General features: G+C 32.1%; 2 protein-coding genes across 2 annotated transcripts; one reads left to right on the top strand and one right to left on the bottom strand.

The window, feature by feature from the left end:
• Window positions 1-8,465: 8,465 nt before the first annotated feature.
• Window positions 8,466-14,462, top strand: LOC122578071 (transcription factor BIM1). The gene is made up of 11 exons (XM_043749941.1): window positions 8,466-8,580; window positions 8,965-9,119; window positions 9,242-9,319; window positions 11,687-12,061; window positions 12,223-12,334; window positions 12,428-12,652; window positions 12,928-12,997; window positions 13,111-13,206; window positions 13,351-13,619; window positions 13,970-14,102; window positions 14,188-14,462. Exons 2-11 carry the CDS (start codon window positions 9,083-9,085, stop codon window positions 14,269-14,271), a joined length of 1,479 nt encoding a protein of 492 aa, XP_043605876.1. The 5' UTR covers window positions 8,466-8,580; window positions 8,965-9,082; the 3' UTR covers window positions 14,272-14,462.
• A 1,623-nt stretch (window positions 14,463-16,085) lies between these two features.
• LOC122609936 (rhamnogalacturonan I rhamnosyltransferase 1-like) lies at window positions 16,086-20,349 on the bottom strand. Its single transcript, XM_043782888.1, has 8 exons — window positions 19,738-20,349; window positions 18,459-18,526; window positions 18,266-18,354; window positions 18,020-18,185; window positions 17,641-17,930; window positions 17,352-17,556; window positions 17,122-17,279; window positions 16,086-16,588 (listed from the first exon to the last, which is right to left on the bottom strand). The coding sequence occupies exons 1-8, from the start codon at window positions 20,033-20,035 to the stop codon at window positions 16,336-16,338; spliced, it is 1,527 nt and encodes a 508-aa protein (XP_043638823.1). The 5' UTR covers window positions 20,036-20,349; the 3' UTR covers window positions 16,086-16,335.
• Window positions 20,350-20,912: the final 563 nt, after the last annotated feature.

Consider the following 20,912-nt stretch of genomic DNA (forward strand, 5'->3'; position numbering starts at 1 on the left):
TGGATAAATAATTTACTTTCTCTCATTTAAATAATTGCCCATTGAACTGGTTTATTGATACATTTATCACCCATATACTTTTTAATTTTTTATATGGTTAACCAACGGCTGACCTGATGACTTTCTATAACAAGTTAATCTCTATTTACATGGTTGCCCATTGAACTAGATTAGTAATGAATTTTCCCTCATTTATATGGTTACCTATTGAACTGAATAATTAATATACATCACCCACAAACTTTTCTAATTTTTACATGGTTGACCAACTTTTGACCTGATGACCTACAATAACAAGTTAATCCCTATTTTTATTTTTTCATAAATTTATTAATTTCTGCTTCATCCTCTTCATGAATTTTCCATAAAAATTTATTATACAACTATATTATAATATTATATAATAACTGTACAAGCATATAGTAGATATGTTTATATTTTTAATAATATCATAATAATATAATTGTACTAGCAATATAAATTACTCTATAATCTTCAACCTTGGAAGCTTTAATAACCCAGCAATCAACTCAATCCGTTATGACCCGTACTCTAAGATTTTACTTTTCTTTTTAATCAATAAAAACCCGCCTGAAGATATTTAAAGTCCAGTATCACCTAAATTTCTGAACTGACGACCCAGTATGACCAAGTTTATGGACGTTTAGGTCAATTTGGAACGAAAGAACATGGTTGCCAGAATTTTTACCGGAATTTTCGCCTGAAAAATTGATGAAGATGATGAAAATAATTTCTGGAAAAATAAAAAATAAATATAGAGTTTAACATGTTATTGTAGGTCATTAGGTCAACATTTGGTCAATCAAGTAAAAAATAGAAAATTATGTTGGTGATATATACTAATAATTCACTTTAATGGGCAACCATGTAAATGAGGAAAAATACATTAGTCATCCAGTTCAATGAGCAAATCATGTAAATAGAGATTAACCTGTTATAGCAGGTCATCAGGTCAGCACTTGGTCAATCATGTAAATATTTGAAAAGTATATGGGTGATACACATCAATAATCCTGTTCAATGGGCAACCATGTAAATAAGAGAAAGTACATTGTTTATCAAGTGACTTAACCGTAATTTAAATGTTCGGACCACCAATTACTTTGGATGACAAATTTAATTTAAGTTAAAAAGTATAACTATGAAGAGTAGGTGATATTGATCTAACAATTTTTAAATATACAAAACACAATGACTATTATATAATATTTTATTATATAAAATATATACGGTTGTATATGATATTATGGTTTTAGGTAAAATAAAATAAGTATTAAAATAAAACAGATAAAAAAAATAGGTTTCTCTTCAACGAAAATTACCGTGCATCAATTGCTTCGTGAATATTCGTGCATCAATTTAACCATAATCCAAGAGTCAAGATATTATCTTACTTATTTTACTTTAATATTTGTTTTACAATACTGATCAATCCCATGATATAACTAGATTATTATTTTGCGTGTTACACACGAAAATATATCTAATAGTATTAGTGTACATTTTCGAAGATGTGAAGTCGTCGACATGATATATCGTAAGTTGAAACTCAGTTGTAATTTCTAGAAAATATAGCTATTTGTAAATATGTCATGAGGAAATGGCCGGTTAGATCAAGCTAGCTATGCGATATATAAACATGCATTCACCTGAATATGGAATTGTAATTGTAAACTATGTGTATGCTATAGGGATGGTTTCGGTACAGGGTACCACCGAAACCGATTAATACCGAAACCAAAAACAATCAAAACTAAGAACCGAATACCGTACCGAATATATGGATACGGTACCGGTTCAGTACCTGTACCAGTCTCGGTATATCGGTTTTGTACCAAATTAGTACCGATTTTTCACAAAAGCTAAGTTTAACCGAAAGTTCAACCACTTTGATGCACAATGAAATGGTAGTACCATAAGAAATTCAAAGGATGCAAAATTTTGAGTTAAACACATTGTGAGCAAATTTCAATACAACAAAATTTTGCTAAAGAAAACATTAGTTTCTTTGTTCTTATATCTACTATCTGGACTAATATAATAGTAATAATACAACAAAATGGTAGTATCATTGCTATATTTTAAAAAATGAACGCAATAATGAGGAGTAGAAGACTTAACAGTTAACACATAACTCACGAGTGCATCAAATCAAGAACTTGTAGTATTACATATCATGAATCAGTATGCTTTTAAAGAGATGTAATAGTATATAAATATAACAATTAATAAATTAGTACATGTAAGAAAACCAATACAGTCTAATACTCGTACTAGATGTTTACGAAGTAAATCGGTATTCATATTCGGTTTCCAGTACCGAACCAAATAGTACCGATACCGAACTTGTCCTAAATCAATAACCGATACCGAAACCGAATACCCATCGGTACCGATTTTCGGTTTTTTCGCTCATCCCTGATATGCTATGATGATTTAGTAAGATATATGGGGATCCAAAAATAAAAATGCAAGTATAGGACAAGGTGGAACAATCTTATGCCTAAAACGATTAACATTTTTATTGGGTAGACTTTTACTTGACCGCCTTCCTACTCGGAACAATCTTGCTAACAAAAGTTGACATCCTTTCGGTATTGTGTCCGCTTTGTTCTGAAGATACAATGAACTACACACCATCTTTTTCTGTTGTGTAGTATTACTAATGAATTATGGCATCTTATTATTGGATGGATTGATATCCGATCCCTTGGTTGTTGCAAGCTAATTCTTTGGCAGAAGCTCTCGAGTGTATTGATGATATGCATATCTCAAGTCTAGTAAGAAGCTTTGCATTGAAGCAATCTTATTTTGCATGGCTTGGTTTAGTATCGAAATGACCAAGTTTTCGCCCCGGGCCAAAATCGGTCGAGCTTCCTTTCTGATTCAATTGTGTGTCACAATGGTTTGTATAGGATTCTATCGGGTGTAGGAAACTTCATATCTCGTGGAATGAATGGTTTTAAACCCACTCTTATCGTTGTAGTTTTGTGGTAGAAAAATAAATTAATTTCTTTGAAAGAAATAATAATAAAATTCAAGGTGGCATATTCATAAATTAATTAACTTCATAAAATCATATTTTTTTTATTGTTTCTTTTGCAAAGTATAAACTCATATTATTTATTTAATTTTCTTTATAAGCACTTAACAACACAAGTAACAACTAAAATTATTTTGTTTTGTTTCATGAAGAATACGGAAAACGCCATAAATTGCGGGACAAGGGGGACAACATCTCGGCGTGAGTTGGCCACGTGAGCATCTCCACTTTCTTTACGGTTTCTCTAGCACGTGACTCTCCCCGCAATTCAAGGTGTATCACACTCACTATCATCCACACCTTTTTATCCAATTATCAAAAGTTGAGCCTCACATAAATTGTTTAAATCTTTTCATTTTCTTCTTTAATGATTAAGCTAAAACTTGTAGCACAAACAAACTCAAAATGTGTGTTTAATAGTAGAAAACTATAGCAAGTACTGTGGGTGCAATTAAAGTTGTCATCTTAGCATTAAAATCTTTTAAGTTTTTGTTATATAATTATTATTTAGACGAACAATAAAACTCATCATATGAAAAAAATCAAAGGTTAAATTAGACCTAAAAAATGAAGTTAGTTGTTGACTCTTCTTATAAATTGTGATAATTATAGAACATAGATTAAGCTTTTATAAACCTTGAGTTCTTTTATTTCTATATATCTTTTTACAATATTAGATAAGATACTTAAAAGTGCTAATGTTAGCAATTGGAGAAATATTGATTTAAAAGATTTGAGATACTTAACTTGTATAAGATGGAAGCTTATTTTGTGCCATTTTAGACTATTGAGAGTGAAACACCAACACATCGGGATGTCTTTTATCATATGATGATTCCATCTCAAGAAAATGTCTCTCCTTTTTGTGGGAGTAAGATTACCTTTTGGAGGCTTCATATGACACTTTTCAACAACTTTTTATTATTTTTATTTTATAAAATTTTTATAAATTAATAAACATAAAATATAATTAAAAATATATTGATCCTTTACCAAAAAAACTCAAAAACAAGTAAAAATACTAATTAGTAAACTAACTAAATGTAAAAAATATATATATATATATTTTTTTGTTTGGAGTCGTTGGAAACAGCCAAAAAGGGCAGATCGTAAAGTTGGAAGGCGAAAGATATGCGTCGGATGGAACTTTTTTAATGCAAATGTATACAAATAATGCTATCATATATGCATTATAATTAAGAAAATTATGAACTTCCTTATGTACAACATATAAACAATGTATGTTTTGGGTCGTAGGTTATTTTAAACTACATTTATAAATAATAAAAGAAAGAAAAAGTAAAAGAAAAAAAAAAGAATAAAAATACCGATACGATGGTAAGATCTAGAGGGGATGGGGGTGTTTGGTAGTTTGGTGCCAAGTAGCCATGTTGGTGTCGGGGCTCGGTGTCGATGACCATACTCGCTACTCTTATCTAGCATGTAATGTTAAGAATAGTATCCATAAACAACAAAATAGATAACTTTTCTGTATCGTTTAGATTTCTAGTAAAAGCAATGATGGACCTTTTCTTATATATGAAGTATGTAAAATGACTAGTTATTATATATGTTATTTTAGTAGTTAATTTCTTATATATAGATCAAACTTATAACTTCGATGGTTGGTAGCAATATTATTGATAGGATGTTTGAAGTTAGAACTATAAGAAAAAACAACTTTTTTCCTTTGTCACAATCAATATATACAGTTGGCTTAAGATACCAAAGTAACCCACCTTAGCATATGATACATCCAGATGTTTTTAAATAGAAATTTGTATATGTTAACTTAGTAAGGCATCTTTTTATCTGGCCGATCTTAAGTTTAAGTACATTCTTTTATTTTATTGATTAAAATAAAAAGGAGGAGCGTGACTTTATTGAATTAATCTTTATTAAATTACTCTTCTTAGAAGGAGAAAATATTAATTAACTGATCCCTAGGAGGATTTGCTTAAGAAGAATTTCCATCTTACAGGAACTGTCACATTCATTTTAATATTATTATGATCATTTTTATTTTTAATTAATTTCATCTAATAACACAAACCAATGTAACAATCCGTAAATGTATATCCAAGAAGTGTTCATATATGTTTGAATCGAAAGACGAAGGCAAACATCTTAGATTACCATAGTGGATCTTTTTAAAAAAATGAAAGCTTCATTATTACTACTCGTATCATGAACTGTAAGTTATTTTAAAAACAAAATAAGTTATTCGGGTCTCTTTTATCTTAGAGTTACTAGATGGATACCCATGCAATGCAGCGGCGACCTGTTATGAATCTGTTGTTTTGTCTCATTCTTTCTCTACCGCATGGGAATGAGTGACTGCGGCGGTTGACGGAAGTGACAACTGTTGATGGTAGTAATTTTCATATCAACGTTAACAAAATTGCGGGTTACAAAAGAAAGACACTGGTTGGAGCGTGCCTGATTTTAAGGTGGAGAGGGTATTATGGGAATAAAAAATATCTAAGGGCAAATAAGGTATTTCAAAGACATAAATAATTAATAGGGGGTAGATTTGTTTTATTAGGTAGTATAGATATATGCAACAATTTACTCGTTTTTAATAGAAAGAAATTCGATATGGTGAATTTAATCATCTATAACCATAATGGTTTAAACTAAAAGTGGATATGTTTTCGTGATGACACATTGTTTTTGTTTGGAGTGATTATTTATTAAATATCATTAACTTATAATGTACGTATTAACGGTGCTATTATTGTCATGAAATAATTTGGTTTTTTCCTATTCTTTTAATGGTTGGAATGTTGCCAACTCAGTGACATAAAGTTGCTTAAATGGGAAGCCATGTTACAAAAAGTTAATTTGTGACTAAAATTATGTTTTTTCTTTTGTTTAACTGAATAGTACAATAGGTTTTAAATATAGATGAATTGGCTAACGTCTTGATGCATGAACCTAATGTATTATAACTGACTTAATTAAAATTCAAGATTAACTTAATTTTTCTAATATAGAATTTTGATTTTTTAAGATACCACAATAGTTATATAGAGTCACAAATTGAATCGAGTCAAATCAAATCAATTTGGGAAAAAAAAGAAGATAAGTTATTTTTACGAGTATCTTGGTAGTTGATTGAATCACAACTCGATAATTACCATTGACATACCACCATGTTTTTGAAATTTTGATGAATGAATTATATCTAAGTTAAATTGAAAGCTTCAAGTTGTTTTTTTTTTTCGGGGTTTATGTTTTGATTTGATTTTCACTTTCTATAAATGTTTTTTATATCTTTAATTTCAGCTAAAATAATAAGGAAGAATTTAAGAAAAAGTCTTAATTTTAAATTCGAAAAAGACAGATAGCGAGGGGAAGTAGCACGCTGCACGTGATCACCAATGTAACTTTACATGTCACATGAGCTACAGTAGTATAAATTTTTTATATTAATTTAAATAATACAATAGAATTAATAATTATTCATTAAACTTTCATTTCATAGAAGTTAAATTAAATAACTAATTAATTCTTTTTAGGTGGAGGATACCAATGACCGACTCTTTTTAAAATCAAAACCATTTGAATGGAAAGAACCATAAAAATTTTTAAATTATAATTTATGTTCATATGAGAATAGTTATATATGAACATATTCATTCACATATGAACCATCAAATTATATTTAAAAATTACCTATTATCATATATGAATAGTTCTTACATGAACCTTACACTATATATATATAGGAAAAATGAATATAAGATTGTCTGACATCTAAGCTTAGGTGTGGAACTTCTCACATACTAATACTTTAATATTTCTTATTTGACGAATAAATTTGTGGCCCACATGAATCTTATGAATTAAAAAATTAGTATGTTAGTGTTCAACACCTAATTTTAGGTATCTAACAGTCTTATATAAATGTATTGATCCCTATATATATCCATACTATCTAATTAAAAAAAAACCCATTTATTTAAAGTTACGAGGTAAATTGTCTAAAATACTTTTAATGATTAAATTCCACTAATTTATTTTTTAAATATATCTTCATTAACATTTTACGTTAATTATCTACAACTAGCCGTGGGCATTTTTCGGTTTTGGGCCCGACCTGTACCCGATCCAAACCGGTTTGGAGGGGTGTTGAGCCAAATCAGTTTTTGGTCAAACCCGAACCGGTTTGGAGGCTTGAAAACCCGACCCATTTCGAACTGATAGGGTCGGTTTGGGACCGGTTTGGGTCCAAATCGATTTCAAAAACCGAACCTGTTAGTTTTAACTACGTAAATTGTTTTTCGGCCAAGTGATTGCTAATGACTCGAGACTAGGACCCAAGTTACCTTTCAAATGATAATATCTAGCGAATTAACACAAAAAATTTCAAGTTATTTGACAAAAACACTTAAAATAAAGTGAAAACTCACTAAAAATCACCAGAAATGCTAAAAAGTCACTTTTTAACTACGTAAATTGTTTTTCGGCCACGTAAATACTAATGACTCGAGATTAGGACCCAAGATACCTTCCAAATAATAAAATCTAGTGAATTAACAATGAAAACCCCAAGTTATTTCACAAAAAACACTTGAAATTAAGTGAGAACGGTATCTCGGACCGAATCGGTTTGAAGAAACCGATTGGGTGGAACCGCTATTGAAAGTGATTGGACCCTAGAAACCCTGAACCGGTCTCAAACCACCGGTTTGGCTTAGGAACCAAACCGATTTGGTCAAAATCAGTTTTGACTGAACTCGATTTCGGTTTTAGTCGAACCGGGTCAGTCCAAACCGATTTGGATGGGCACGGCTATCTACAACACTCGACATTTTCTCAACCAACGACGGTCGCTCTCACCACCAAATTGTGACACCCATGACCCCCGTATGCCGCATTGCGTAGATATCGTGCTAGTACTCCGGAATATAAATTGCAATTATCCGAAAGTTGATGTAAGATAAACATATATTATATATGGGAAAAACCAATATGCTTATAGTAGTAGAAAAGAAACATGTTTCTCCCTCAGAAACCCTTTCCATGAAAATTCCATGTATAAATACAAAATCTTCCCCCTGATAAAATCATGAAAGTATGACACTTTAGCCAGCATACTTTTTACCCCATTGTATATATAACTCGTATTGTTTTATTATTCTTCAAGTAAGTTAGTATTAAAGACTAAACGTAGACTGTTTAATAACCAACCATACCATCCCATCTCTTCAAAATAAAAACACACAAACACACACACACACAGAAACACGTACAAATAGACATATGAGGTTCCTGTCTTTTATCACATGTTCTTTTGTTTCATTATCATCACCATCATCATCATCATATTTATAACTTTATAATATTATATATTTATTATGTTATAACCACATATACTATCATAATTCACCTATATAGATATTATACTATATATATATAATTCAACATTCAGAATTCTAACAGCAAGCTAGCTGATCGATCGAATTCCGTAAACAGTTGTGATAACTAATTCGGAATTCAGATCGACTAAGGTAATTAATACAACACTTTCGGTTAATTTTTTGTATATAAGTCTATCTTTCGATCTGCACGTACGTCTTGGCTAGTTTTATACCCTGTTTAATTTGTTTATTGGCACCGTAATTAAAACGTTTAGTTAATTTCATGCAATATATATAATTCTGTTGTTTTCAGGAATTTTTGGTTAGTTGTTTTTAGCTGTTGAATTTTTAATATACAAGTGATCGATTACTTGGAATTTTTATACTGTATTTATATGTAACAGAATTGTGTAAATAATAAGTGTGAGCGAAGTAATAGGACCACGGGGGCAGGATTTTTCCACGCACCGATCTAATTAAACCTTTTGCTAGAAATATACAAGTTCTGATGGATCAGTTTAATTTGTTTTCCAGGGATCCATAGACGAACACGAATTATCATCTGTTGGAGATCCGAATTAAATCTGGGAATTAAACAATTAAGCTCTTTATTAATTTTATAGCAGTGGCCGGGGGAAATATATATATATATATGGAACTGTCTAACCCACATGCTTTTGGAGCCAAAGGTAAGCTACCATCATAATTTCATAATTCAGAAAAAAGAAATACGTAATTTTAGAAATGCAATTAATTACAAGTAGTTAAACACTAGTTTAACTTGTGTATATTGTGGATATTTTATTTACAGGGGTAAAAAAGCCCACGCGTGACTTTCTTTCACTTTATACTTCTGAGGATCAGCAAGATCCGATCTCCAATATCCCAGGTAAAACATTTTAACCCCCTTTTCCTTTTTATTCAATTATTTCTGGTTTATTTTATTTACCATTAAAAGTAATTTTTCGATAAAAGTAAATAAGTATTTTATTTACTCATTTTCTAAAAAATTAAAAATGAAAAACTAGAAAATATTTTTCGCAACCAAACGCGTTCTAACTCATCTCTAGTAAAGTGTTATTTAGTTAACTAATAAGTGTTTTATATGACAACTATATTTTTTTGTGTATAACAATTTATTGAGTGGAGTCTGAGAATGAGAGGTCTTGGGTTCAAATTTTGGTGTGAGTAAAATGCTCTCAGGAATGGAGACAGGGTTTTCCCAGTATGAGTATCTTCTGAAATTGGAGTTGGGTATATGAAGAGGCATGCCGCTGAGCCCAAATTTGCCGTTAAAAAAAAAAAAAAGTCTAAAAATCTATAACCAACAAAATTCGAAAAAATAATGGGTAATTTTAAATTATATGCGCTACCTCTTGAACCGTTTAACTGCTACACATATAGTGATGTTTATATGGAAAATATTAAATTGATGACCAATAGGTTGTAAAGGAAATACTGATGTCATTTAGATAAATGTGAGCGAGACAAAGAGATAAGAGATGGTATGTTTGTATATATTATATTTTATTTTATACTCGTATTTATTTAGTTTATTTATAAAACTTGGAGTAAATGTTTGGATGATATAAATAAAGACAAAATAGACTAATGTAGTTTGTTGTACTAAACAATAATAAATATTAAGTACAATAATTGTTATTTTTGATTTGACATATTGCCACAAGATAAATATTTTTATAAAAACAAATATACATTGACATCCAAGCGAGTCTCTAGTCATGTCACGAACACATGTGCAAAACAATTGGTTTACCATTTTATGTCATTCATTTTGGGCATTAAATTGCACCAATAATTTCTTTTTTTCCCTCACCAATTTTGATTAATATATTAATCTAGTTTAATATATAAATTAAACAAAAATTATTGAAATTTGTCATAATGTTTGATTTGGACGTTAAAAAAACTCGAGGGATAATCCGTATTGAAATTTAGTGTTTTGATTAGAAATGATATTTTCACATTAGAATATTTAATTCGATATTTTGATGCATACATTAAATAAGTTTTTATTGGATAGATACATGAATTTGATTAGCATGTTTTACCATACAAATCATCCTAGACAACAACCTTAAATCTTTGTGATTTTTGTGTGTTTGTTTTTTGTTTCAACTTGGAATATATAATTATATAATTGAATGACATGATACACAATATGATTTATGATGATGTGTGTGATATATGGAAGTATGATACTATGATAATATACATACAAAGGAAGTAGGCCATGAGTTTGGTGGTACCCGTGACATCTATGTTGGGCCTGGACATGGTTTTGGTGGGCCACAAATACCATTTGGATTTTACCAGCCTTGGCTGATATAGAATATCCACCGGCCCACCTCATGGTGGGGGAAGAAAAAGTTAGCAGGCTTTTCACATAAATGATATGGTATTGGAATTGAATTTTTATTTTTAGTTTTTAACATGGAAATTCCAAAATAAATAACTTTGGGGCTCATTATACTTTGATTACTTCAAGTTTCATATGACAAATTATGGGAGGACATTATGCTATGTAGATTTGGTAAGACATTTGGAGTTGAATATATCTACACTATAATAATAAACAAACTACCCTCCCTTCATTTCAACTCTCTACCTTTAAAATACCCAAACACCCTTAATTTTTAACACATTTATAACTCACACACTATTACCCAATATATCCATAAAATATTTTACACCCATATTTATCTAAACTATCTATCTTCTTTATTAAATAATTTAAATATTTCCTCTGAATATCTCAATAGACTATAATATTTTTAATAAAGTTATTTACAAAGATATATCCCTTAACCATAAAATAATTATAATACTATTTACGCCAATTATTTTTAGATTAATAGCAACATCGTTACCACCACAGCCACTAGCGCCACCCGTTGTCGCCACCGCTGCTGCATTACGCGGGTACCCATCTCGTGTATAAATACAAGTATTGGTTTTTTAGCAACTGTTCTCACGAACAACTAGAGAAAAGTTCAACCTTGTATCATTAATTACGGTTAAAAGAACATGTATCAGGATTTGAACCTATTACCCGTTTCTATCTCCATCTGATTTTATTTGTTCAAACAATACATAATTTAAGATGTTAACAATTAATGAACTTTTTATGCTATAAAATGTTATTTTAATATTTCATGTATGCAACATAAATAACACAATGTGAAGCTGTTGATCTTATAACTTTTTTGAACCAAGTTTCATGTTTTTTTTTTAGATGATTACCTTAAAACTCAAGACTTCTTGCGACCACTGGAACACGTTGGGAAGGATGTTGGCAATGAAGGGTTGTCTGTTGAAAACTCGAAGTCTTATACACCCCCAACAACGGTGGAGCATATACTTCCTGGGGGGATGGGGACTTACAGCATTAGTCACATTTCATACGTCAATCAAAATCAAAGCCAAAAGGCACCAAAGCCTCGGGGGATTGTGATATCGGCTACACAATCAAGTAGTAGCGATAACAACGATGAAAACTCAAACTGCAGTTCTTACACCGGGAGTGGTTTTACCCTCTGGGAAGACTCTAATGTAAACAAGGGAAAGACAGGGAAGGAGAATATTACTGGAACTAGGCATACTATGAGAAGTAAGATTATTGTATCCATCTAGAGGTGGCAATTTTTCTCATTTATTTGTATGTTGTCTCAAACAAATTGAACGGGTTGAAGTTGCCTAAAGTCTTAGCGTTTAACGCATACTGGAGTCCTTTTTGACCAGTGACCCAATTCTCGTAAATGTTGTTTACAGATGAGGGGATGAAGATTGGAATGCCATGGATGACAACAATGGAGCAGCCATCACAGTCATCATCCATCCATAACCATCCAAGCACAACCTTCAGTTCTCTCTCGTCCTCTCAGTCAGTCATATTCCTTCCACTTCTATTACGTCTTCATATCTTCTCGCTCTATTGTATGCAGCCAAATTAACAGTCTTTGATGTGAATATGCAGTCCCACATCAGCTCCTAAAAATCGATATGTTGACACGCTGAAGTTTGGTAAAGGTGTTCAACAGGAGGAAGGCAATGATGAAGTGTTTGTAATCAAGAAAGAGCCTACCTTCCATAACAAAGGAGCTGTAAGAGTTAACTCTGCAAACCATGATCAAAAGCCTAACAGCCCACGTTCAAAGCACTCTGCTACAGAACAGCGAAGAAGAAGCAAAATCAATGACAGGCATGTTTTCAAATATTGCATTTCAATTTTTATGTATGATGCAGTTTTACTAAGGGTGACTTCTTGTGTACCAACTCATGTAATCCCAGAGTTGACAAAATTAGTTATGAATGAGTCAATATGGGTTGTGTTTAATCTCAAATGGGTCAGATAGTTTAAATACAAAGACGAGCTAAAAGTGAACGTCTCAAATGGGTCGAGCCACCTAAACCTAAACCTATTATTAATGCATATGACTTCCTAAACTGATTTTAGATTACCTTAAATGTGACCAGATTTTCAATGTTGAGAAGAATCCTCCCCCACGGTGATCAAAAGAGAGATAAGGCATCATTTTTGTTAGAGGTATTCTAAGAGATACCCTTTTCCTATGATGTGATAACTTTTGGAGACTAAAATCTACCTCTCCAAGATATATTCCATTTTATTTTTTATTTGACATCTATTATATATTCTAGGTTATTGAATACATTCAGTTTCTACAAGAAAAGGTGCACAAATATGAGGATTCGGGCCAAGGATGGACCAACGAGCCTCCGAAGAAGATCCTATTGGTAACAACCCCTCCCAAGTTTAAAATTCTAAGCAACTTATAAACCGTGGGCTACTAATCATTTTCATCGTTGTTTTCAGTTGATACAAATATTATGGGGACAAAGTATTTAACTTGTCTATTTTCACTGCCTTGTTTCTAGCAGAATAATGGACCAACCATCAACATCGTTGACCAACCGCAACTTCCAACAAGCTCTCTTGATGCTTTCAAGGAAACCGGGCAACACCCTGCAGCCTCTCATATACACATTTCCACTATTGACACAATAACCACAGCCTCACAGGCTCAACCCCAATTATCTCATAGCAGATCATGTAAAACCGACTACAGTATTACAAGTGACAAGTTGAAAGATCAAGAAATGATAACTGAAAGTGGGACAGTCAGCATCTCAACCATCTACTCCCAAGGGTTAGAATTTGTACTATGTCCTCTTTATCACATATCTCCCTTAACAGAGGTGCCAAAGTGGACGGGTTGGATAATACTGATGGTACAGAACCAACATATTTTGTTGTCCCTGTCTCCTAGAGTTTCAAAATACTAAAATATCAACTATGATTAAAAAGAGCTTACTATTAAAAATCTAATATAGTTTTCTTTTTTGACCACTTGTTTCTAATTAACGGTTTAACACTGTTTTTGAAGTTTTCCCATTTGACTCGATAAAGAAAATACAGGACATATACCAACCTGTTTTAGGTAAATACATAGACATGCCCCCCATACCGTGATAGGCTAACATCTTTTCTAAAAAACAGATTATCTACTGCTCTAACGGAGGCGCTAAAGAGCTCAGGCGTGGATCTATCACATGCCAGCATCTCCGTAAAAGTTGATCTTGGAAAAAGATCAAAGAGTAGTACACTTGATTCCTTACCACCTGATCTCAAGGTACTTCCTTTAACAATTAATACCAAGAATAATCTTTGTAAATACTAAATTATTCTTTAACTAATCCTGTCCGTTTTTACTATAGGAAAACAAGACGCCTTCCATTGATCAATCGTCGGTGCGTTCTGGGGGTGAAGGATTTAAGAGGTTGAAGACTAGCAGATACTAAAGATGGTATAACAAATTCAATTCATTTTATTTATTTCATCATTCATTGATACTCTTTAACATTATTTAGGGTCATTCATACGTTGTTTTTGTGTTCAAGATATAATATAATGTACATGTGGTTTCTTTTCTAGTTACAATTTTGTCCTCCATGTTCCCATATATACTATTTGTAATTGCCGTTTGTTATTATATTTTTGTTATCTACATTTCACATTTTTACCTATATGTTCTTTTTACAATTAGATTTTGTGGTGACATTTGTTAAATGAATTGTTTTATAACGTTTAAAGATCACTTTAGCTCTATCACTTTCGTGTTATTCTCCGTGGTTGACACAATTATGAATTTATGATCCAATTCCATGTAACTCAGTTGTCAGGAGTTCAATCCTCCTAATAGTCACAGCTTCAAAAAGGTATTATTATAGTTTAAAAATAAAAAATCAAAATCTATTTGTTAGAACCACAAATGTGCTCTTTTGTGCTAGTAAGATAGTTCTTGATGTGTTCCCTCTTTATCTTACTGTTATCGTTTTTACCATAATCAAGATAGCTAACTTCAGAAGTAGAATTCGGGTTCTTTTCAAGGATTCGAGTTTCCTCTTGCAATCCTAGGTGTTTTAAGAGTTATCAAGTGCGAAGTCTTCTAAATTGTGCTTTAATTTTTTGTACTTTATACGGGTTATACCAGAGGCGGTACCAGGAAAAAATTCCAAAAAGGGCAAACTTAGATGGGGACAAAATTTAAAAATGCATGACAAAATTTAAATTTGGATGGGGGCATTGGACCCTCTTGCCCCCCCCCCCCCCCCCCCCCTTAGTACCGCCCATGGTTATACGTCCCGGGACCAAATAGAGGGGATCAAGGGGTTACACCCTCTTATGGGGTCCTAGGGTTGATACCCCTAGCGGGGTCTAGGAGTAGCGCCCAAAAAACAACAAATCTGACACCACATAGCTGGTTAGCTAATCTACGTTCCATCACTTAAAAAAAAGGTTGGTGTTTGTGAGATGGCATGTGGGATGGTGATAGCCTAAAACCCATCTCCCACCACGGTAATGCATATGGGGCGGTATTGCACACGGTACCGTACGGTTGCCGTCTCCTCCCACTTGCACTCCCTCCAGCCTAACAAGATTGAATATTGTTGACCCGTGTTTCTAAAACTGATGACAAGCTTTTGAATACATTAGATACATATGGTACCATATAATATGTAAGGTCTTAAACTAACGTGACAGAAATATTCTTCCCAGACACATTTATATAAGTTCAATAATGCCCACACGTTCTTATTATAAATACACGAGCATGGTACCCACGCAATGCGGCGGTGGTGGGGAAGACAATCTGGTGGTGGCGTTGATAGGGTTTTACTTTGCTAGAGACGAAAATGGTTGAAGGGCATAGTTGGTATATCACGTGAGAGGGTGCTTAGCAAGGAAGATTATTTAAGGGTATTTTTGTCTTATCAGGTTTTTAATTAAGTTAAAGGAGAAATCCAGTTTGCTTTATAAGGTATTATAGATATATACATACATATACATATACATAATATATAATTAACAATCGTATATACACTACAACAGTACAATAATTATTGGGTTTTAAAAAGCATTGCATTATTTAAACACATCACAATCACACCCTAATAAAGATACTTAAGTAGTCCCCAAAAAATCATAAACAATTCTCTTTTGACACAATTTAGCCACCAAATCATACCAAAATCTGCTTGTTGCCATATTCCATTAACAAAAACGTAAATTCGCAAATTTTATATAGAGATATGATTGGAATGAGCAAAACAAATGTGTAAATTTGAGGTGAAAATCTATAATTTCTAGTTATAAATATGCGGTATAACCCCAAAATGTCAGGGAGATTTCTATACAAGAATAGTAACAATTGACCATGGTGATACGTTAGAAAATGCTAACATATTTTTGATTGTGCTAAAGATCTTCATAATGGATCTCCGATCCCTTGATTCATGAGCTTGTACAAATTCACGCAAACTGCTGAAGATGATTGGCAAAAATGATGGCATGAAAAGGCATCATCACACTATATTTACATGTTCGTCTTCCGAGGGCTGCTGCAAGCATTCTTCTGGATTTGCATAGAAGTAGTCTTCTTCTTTTGGTCTATCTGGTATAACCAATCTTTTTGTGGGGTTACCCATGCGTTCTGCATGTGCAGCCTTGACAGCACTAGAGAACTCATCCCAACTCGATGATTTACTTGTATATTTGTCTATTAGTTCAACCAATAGTCTTCTATCCAATAATATTGTTTTCTTGAAACCCAAAAATCTGAACAAAGTATATAAGATTCTTGAGTCCTTACAACACAACTTGAAAGATGCAGTTCTTGACTAAATTTACAATAGAGCAAAGCTTACTTCTTGTTAGTGTTTCAAATCTTTTTTTTTTTTTTTTTTTTTTTTTGGTGTAAAAGCAGATATATGATCAAGGAATGGGTCAATCCGGTTTGTATTTTAATGTTAATGGTCAAAATCAGAAACATACAATGAAGTAGCTAACAAAAAAGTGTCATATGAATTGAACAAATTAAACTGGTCAAAAGATACCAAAACAATGTTCTAAATTGTTCTATATTAAATACTCTTAAACTATATTATTACTCATATTTGATATATAGTATTTGTAATCATATATAACAAGCAACTATTCAAGAAAACCACAAAAGTAGGACAGTGCGTTTAATACTCTGCCCGGTCCAACTCATTTAAACCCACTCATTATAAATTATCCGGTTTGAATCGTTACCCGACCAGCACGTTTCACCAGATCTATTTAAATGGCAAGAGTAAGCATAACGGTACCTGCGATGGCCTTCTACAACTTTGGCCATGTTTCCATCATAAGTTGGGACAAAAATATCACTTTCGAGCGATACAAGATAGTCTAATGCTGCCATTTGTGACGAGTGGTTCTGAAAAAATTGAAGGTCGTCTGGTCCCAATAAAGTCTCTTTTCTTACCTGTCACTTATATATTAATCAACCTGACATATAAAAGAGAGAAAAAAAACAGCATGTGTTTTGTATACTTACCAGCTTTGGGTAGGCGGCTGCAAGACTAGCCATTCTCCTTTCGCCACCATATATTTCACCAGCAGCGATATATATCTGGATGTTACGGTCAATGTCTAATGCCCTTAATGCAAGAGCGGTTTCTTCAGGAGTCAAAGGGCATAGACCATCTTTCCTTTTCAAGTCAGAGTTAATGATCTTTTCTTTCCACCAAGGGTAAGCATACCTGCCAACGTATAGATATCAACACACCATAAAAAAATGTTACTAACATTTAGCAATGATGGATTTCGTATAAAGACGGTCAAACCTCATTCGGGTCAATTCTTCCACCTCTTCATCATTGCATCCTTGAGTACAACCAGAAAATGCTAACATATCCATTTCATATCGCAGGTGAAGCACTAGGAATGGTCCATTTTGTCTCAAAAGGTTAACAACCCGTCTACCCAACTCCTCAATCTGACTAGTGAATCTCAGAGCTTTGAAATTTACTCGGCACCTGAGCTTCTGAAGGCTAATGGGTTGACCACTATTGGCAAGTCGAGCATCGGTTCTATTCAAATGCAAAACTTTAAATCTTTGAATTAAAGGAAGAATCTGCATATAAACAGACAATCTTTAAGCTGCATACAAAAAGATACAACAAATACTATCATAATGAAGGTGAAACAAGGAAATTTTTGTACCTGGTTGTGGTAGTATGAAATATCAGACCAACTAACAGGAGGCATGGTATGCACAATTCCTAATTCCACTTTTTTTCTAAGCCGTATAGGCAGCTGTTTAAGTATCCGGACTTCATCTCTCAAGGAGGTAATGAAATGATCAACATCAAAAATGTCCTCAAACTCACTGCCATTTAATAGGGACGATATTAAGTCGCCTATCATGATTCTATAACACATTACTAACTAACTAGTAACTAAGAATACCTTGGATCAGCCCAGAACGAAGTTTTATCCAACTCAGGAACTATTAGTGTAACATTCAAGTATCTTGCAATTGCAACCATATCACATATCTACATGAATTAAAAAATAGTGAAAATGATAATCAACTAATTTGTTTCTACATTAGACAATATAAGGTAGAATTAAGTCTTGAGGATTCAAGCTAAGTACTCACAGCAGCTCGCATTTGATTAAGTCCTCCATTACATGAAATCAGTAAGTAACCATTGTTCTTGTACACCCCTACATACGACACAAAATGCTTTTAATATTATGACCGAGGAGAATCTTTCATACAGACAAACACATAAATCAAAGAAATAATAGAAACAGAACATAAATAGAAAGAGTAAAAAATATTGAATATTTAGCACAAGTAAAAACCTCCAATAAAGTCTGTAACTAAAAAGAAAATAAAAAACCAAAGTAATGACCAATGAATACAAGTTATCTTTAATTTCAACATCCATTTTAAACAAGAAAAACTGATAATACAAGTACGAAAGCCACAAGTACAAAAAGGATTGTGGATTGAAATAACTTTTAGGAGTATTTATGCCGTATCCGTCTCAAACCACTCATTAACTAAAGACAATTTCTTTATTCAAAATAAGCAAATGGGTAGCCTTTATCACATCTGTATATATGAATAATGCAAGTTCTAAATATAGAAACCATGCACTTTTACTAAGATCCACAATTTTTCTAGTCTCTTTCAACATTATATTCTATCATATGTATTAACCCACGTCAAACCTTCCTTGGATTCCTTAACACTCAAATCTTTCACAAGATAACGACACCAAATCCTAGATGTTATGACTAAAGCAGAACAAGTAAACTACACCAAAATGTATCCAATTATCCATGTTTTGCTATTATATGTTTATCCGACTGTCAATTTTACCTTTTGAGGTAACAAACTTCCGTTTCTGTATTCCTGTATGCATCTGACATCTTATATCTTAAAAACCAGAGACATGGAAACTTCTATGACTCCCACGTCTACAAAAATCTTAAAAAATTGAGACTACCTGTTATCTGATAAAATAGGTCACCTAATACATGCAATAGCACTACATTGAAAGATTGACACATTAAAAGGGTTCACACTTAGGTTAACTCCTTCAAATGTATCCAACTTTCAAATATCAAGATTCTATGTATCCATTAACCATTGATGTTTATACTCACGTGGCAACTTATTTGGATGTCACGTTACAAATCGTAAGGATGTTATGACGTTTAAATACATACAGAAGAAAAGTTCTACGTTTTGTACATCTAATCGACTTTCGTTACATATCAAAACCTATCTCAAAATGTCATCATCCAAATCAGCAAAAATACCACCAGATACATACAATAACAATCCTTAAAACAACACAAACATTATATAACAATCATCACAAAAAGTAACAAAACACAACAATATTATCAAAAAAGTAGCTTACTTTTCGGGGGAAGAACTCTAGTAGGAACAACACTTTGCAACAAATTAACATCTAAAGCACTAAAATCACCATCACTAACTGAAGAAGAAGAAGAAGAAGAAGAAGAAGGCCAATCTTTTTTCAAAACCAGATTATACCCAAAAAAACTATCTCTTAATGCACTTAATTGAACTAAACAAGTCCAAAATAACACAATAGTTGTACTCCTTATTATCCATACTTTTATCTTACTTGTTGACCTTATATTTAACTTTTTTACTTTCTCAACTCTTATTTCACCAAACCCTTTTAACCCCATTTTCTCAAACACTAAAACCTATACATACATTTACCTATATCTATATATATCTATAGGCCTATTTTTTAAATGGGTAATCAATAAAAATGATGGGGTTTAATTGAGATGTATAATAATGAAGTGAAATAGAAACAATGTGTGTAAGTTTTTGTGTGTATGTATATATATATAAATATAGTGTTTGTGTGTGTGTGGCCGGAGATTGAAAGAAAGTCGCCGGAATAGTGGGTGTCGGTAGCCGGCGGCAAAGAATATGGAGAGAGAAAAAAATAAATAAAGAGAGGGAGAGAGGGAGAGGGAATGAAGTTGTGTGGGTGTTATTACCCACTCTTTCTAACTATATTCTGTTTGGATTTTATGGATAAATTATTATTATAATTATTGTTGTAAGTATAATTATATATTATAATGAGATATTAATAATAATAATTTATAGATTTATAGTAAAGTAATGTTTTCTCAATGTATATATAATGTTTCTTGTATAAATAAATTTATAAGTATGACTTAGTGTTTTAAGTAATATTACATTATATTAGATCTCATAGTGGTGAAGCAAAAAAAACCATAATTCAAAGTGCTATAATTGAGCAAAAATTGTGATGATTTTTTTTTTCTAACAGAAAATCTTCAATAGAAAGTATAAAAGTGATGTTATAACATGTTTTTTAATATACATAACATAATGAGAAAAAAAAAAAAACTATTACAATATTTTATGATGATAAAGCATGTATGAAATTATTAAATGGCTTTTGACATGATTTCTCGATTGTTTTAGTGGTTTCTTGCGATAATGCAAAAGAGAAGGTGGAACAGTGTTAAGTAAGGTTTCGATTTAAGTTTATTAATTTTACAATAAAATACATATTAATGT

The sequence above is a fragment of the Erigeron canadensis genome, chromosome 8 (assembly GCF_010389155.1).
Source record: "Erigeron canadensis isolate Cc75 chromosome 8, C_canadensis_v1, whole genome shotgun sequence".
In the NCBI taxonomy this organism is placed as follows: domain Eukaryota; kingdom Viridiplantae; phylum Streptophyta; class Magnoliopsida; order Asterales; family Asteraceae; genus Erigeron; species Erigeron canadensis.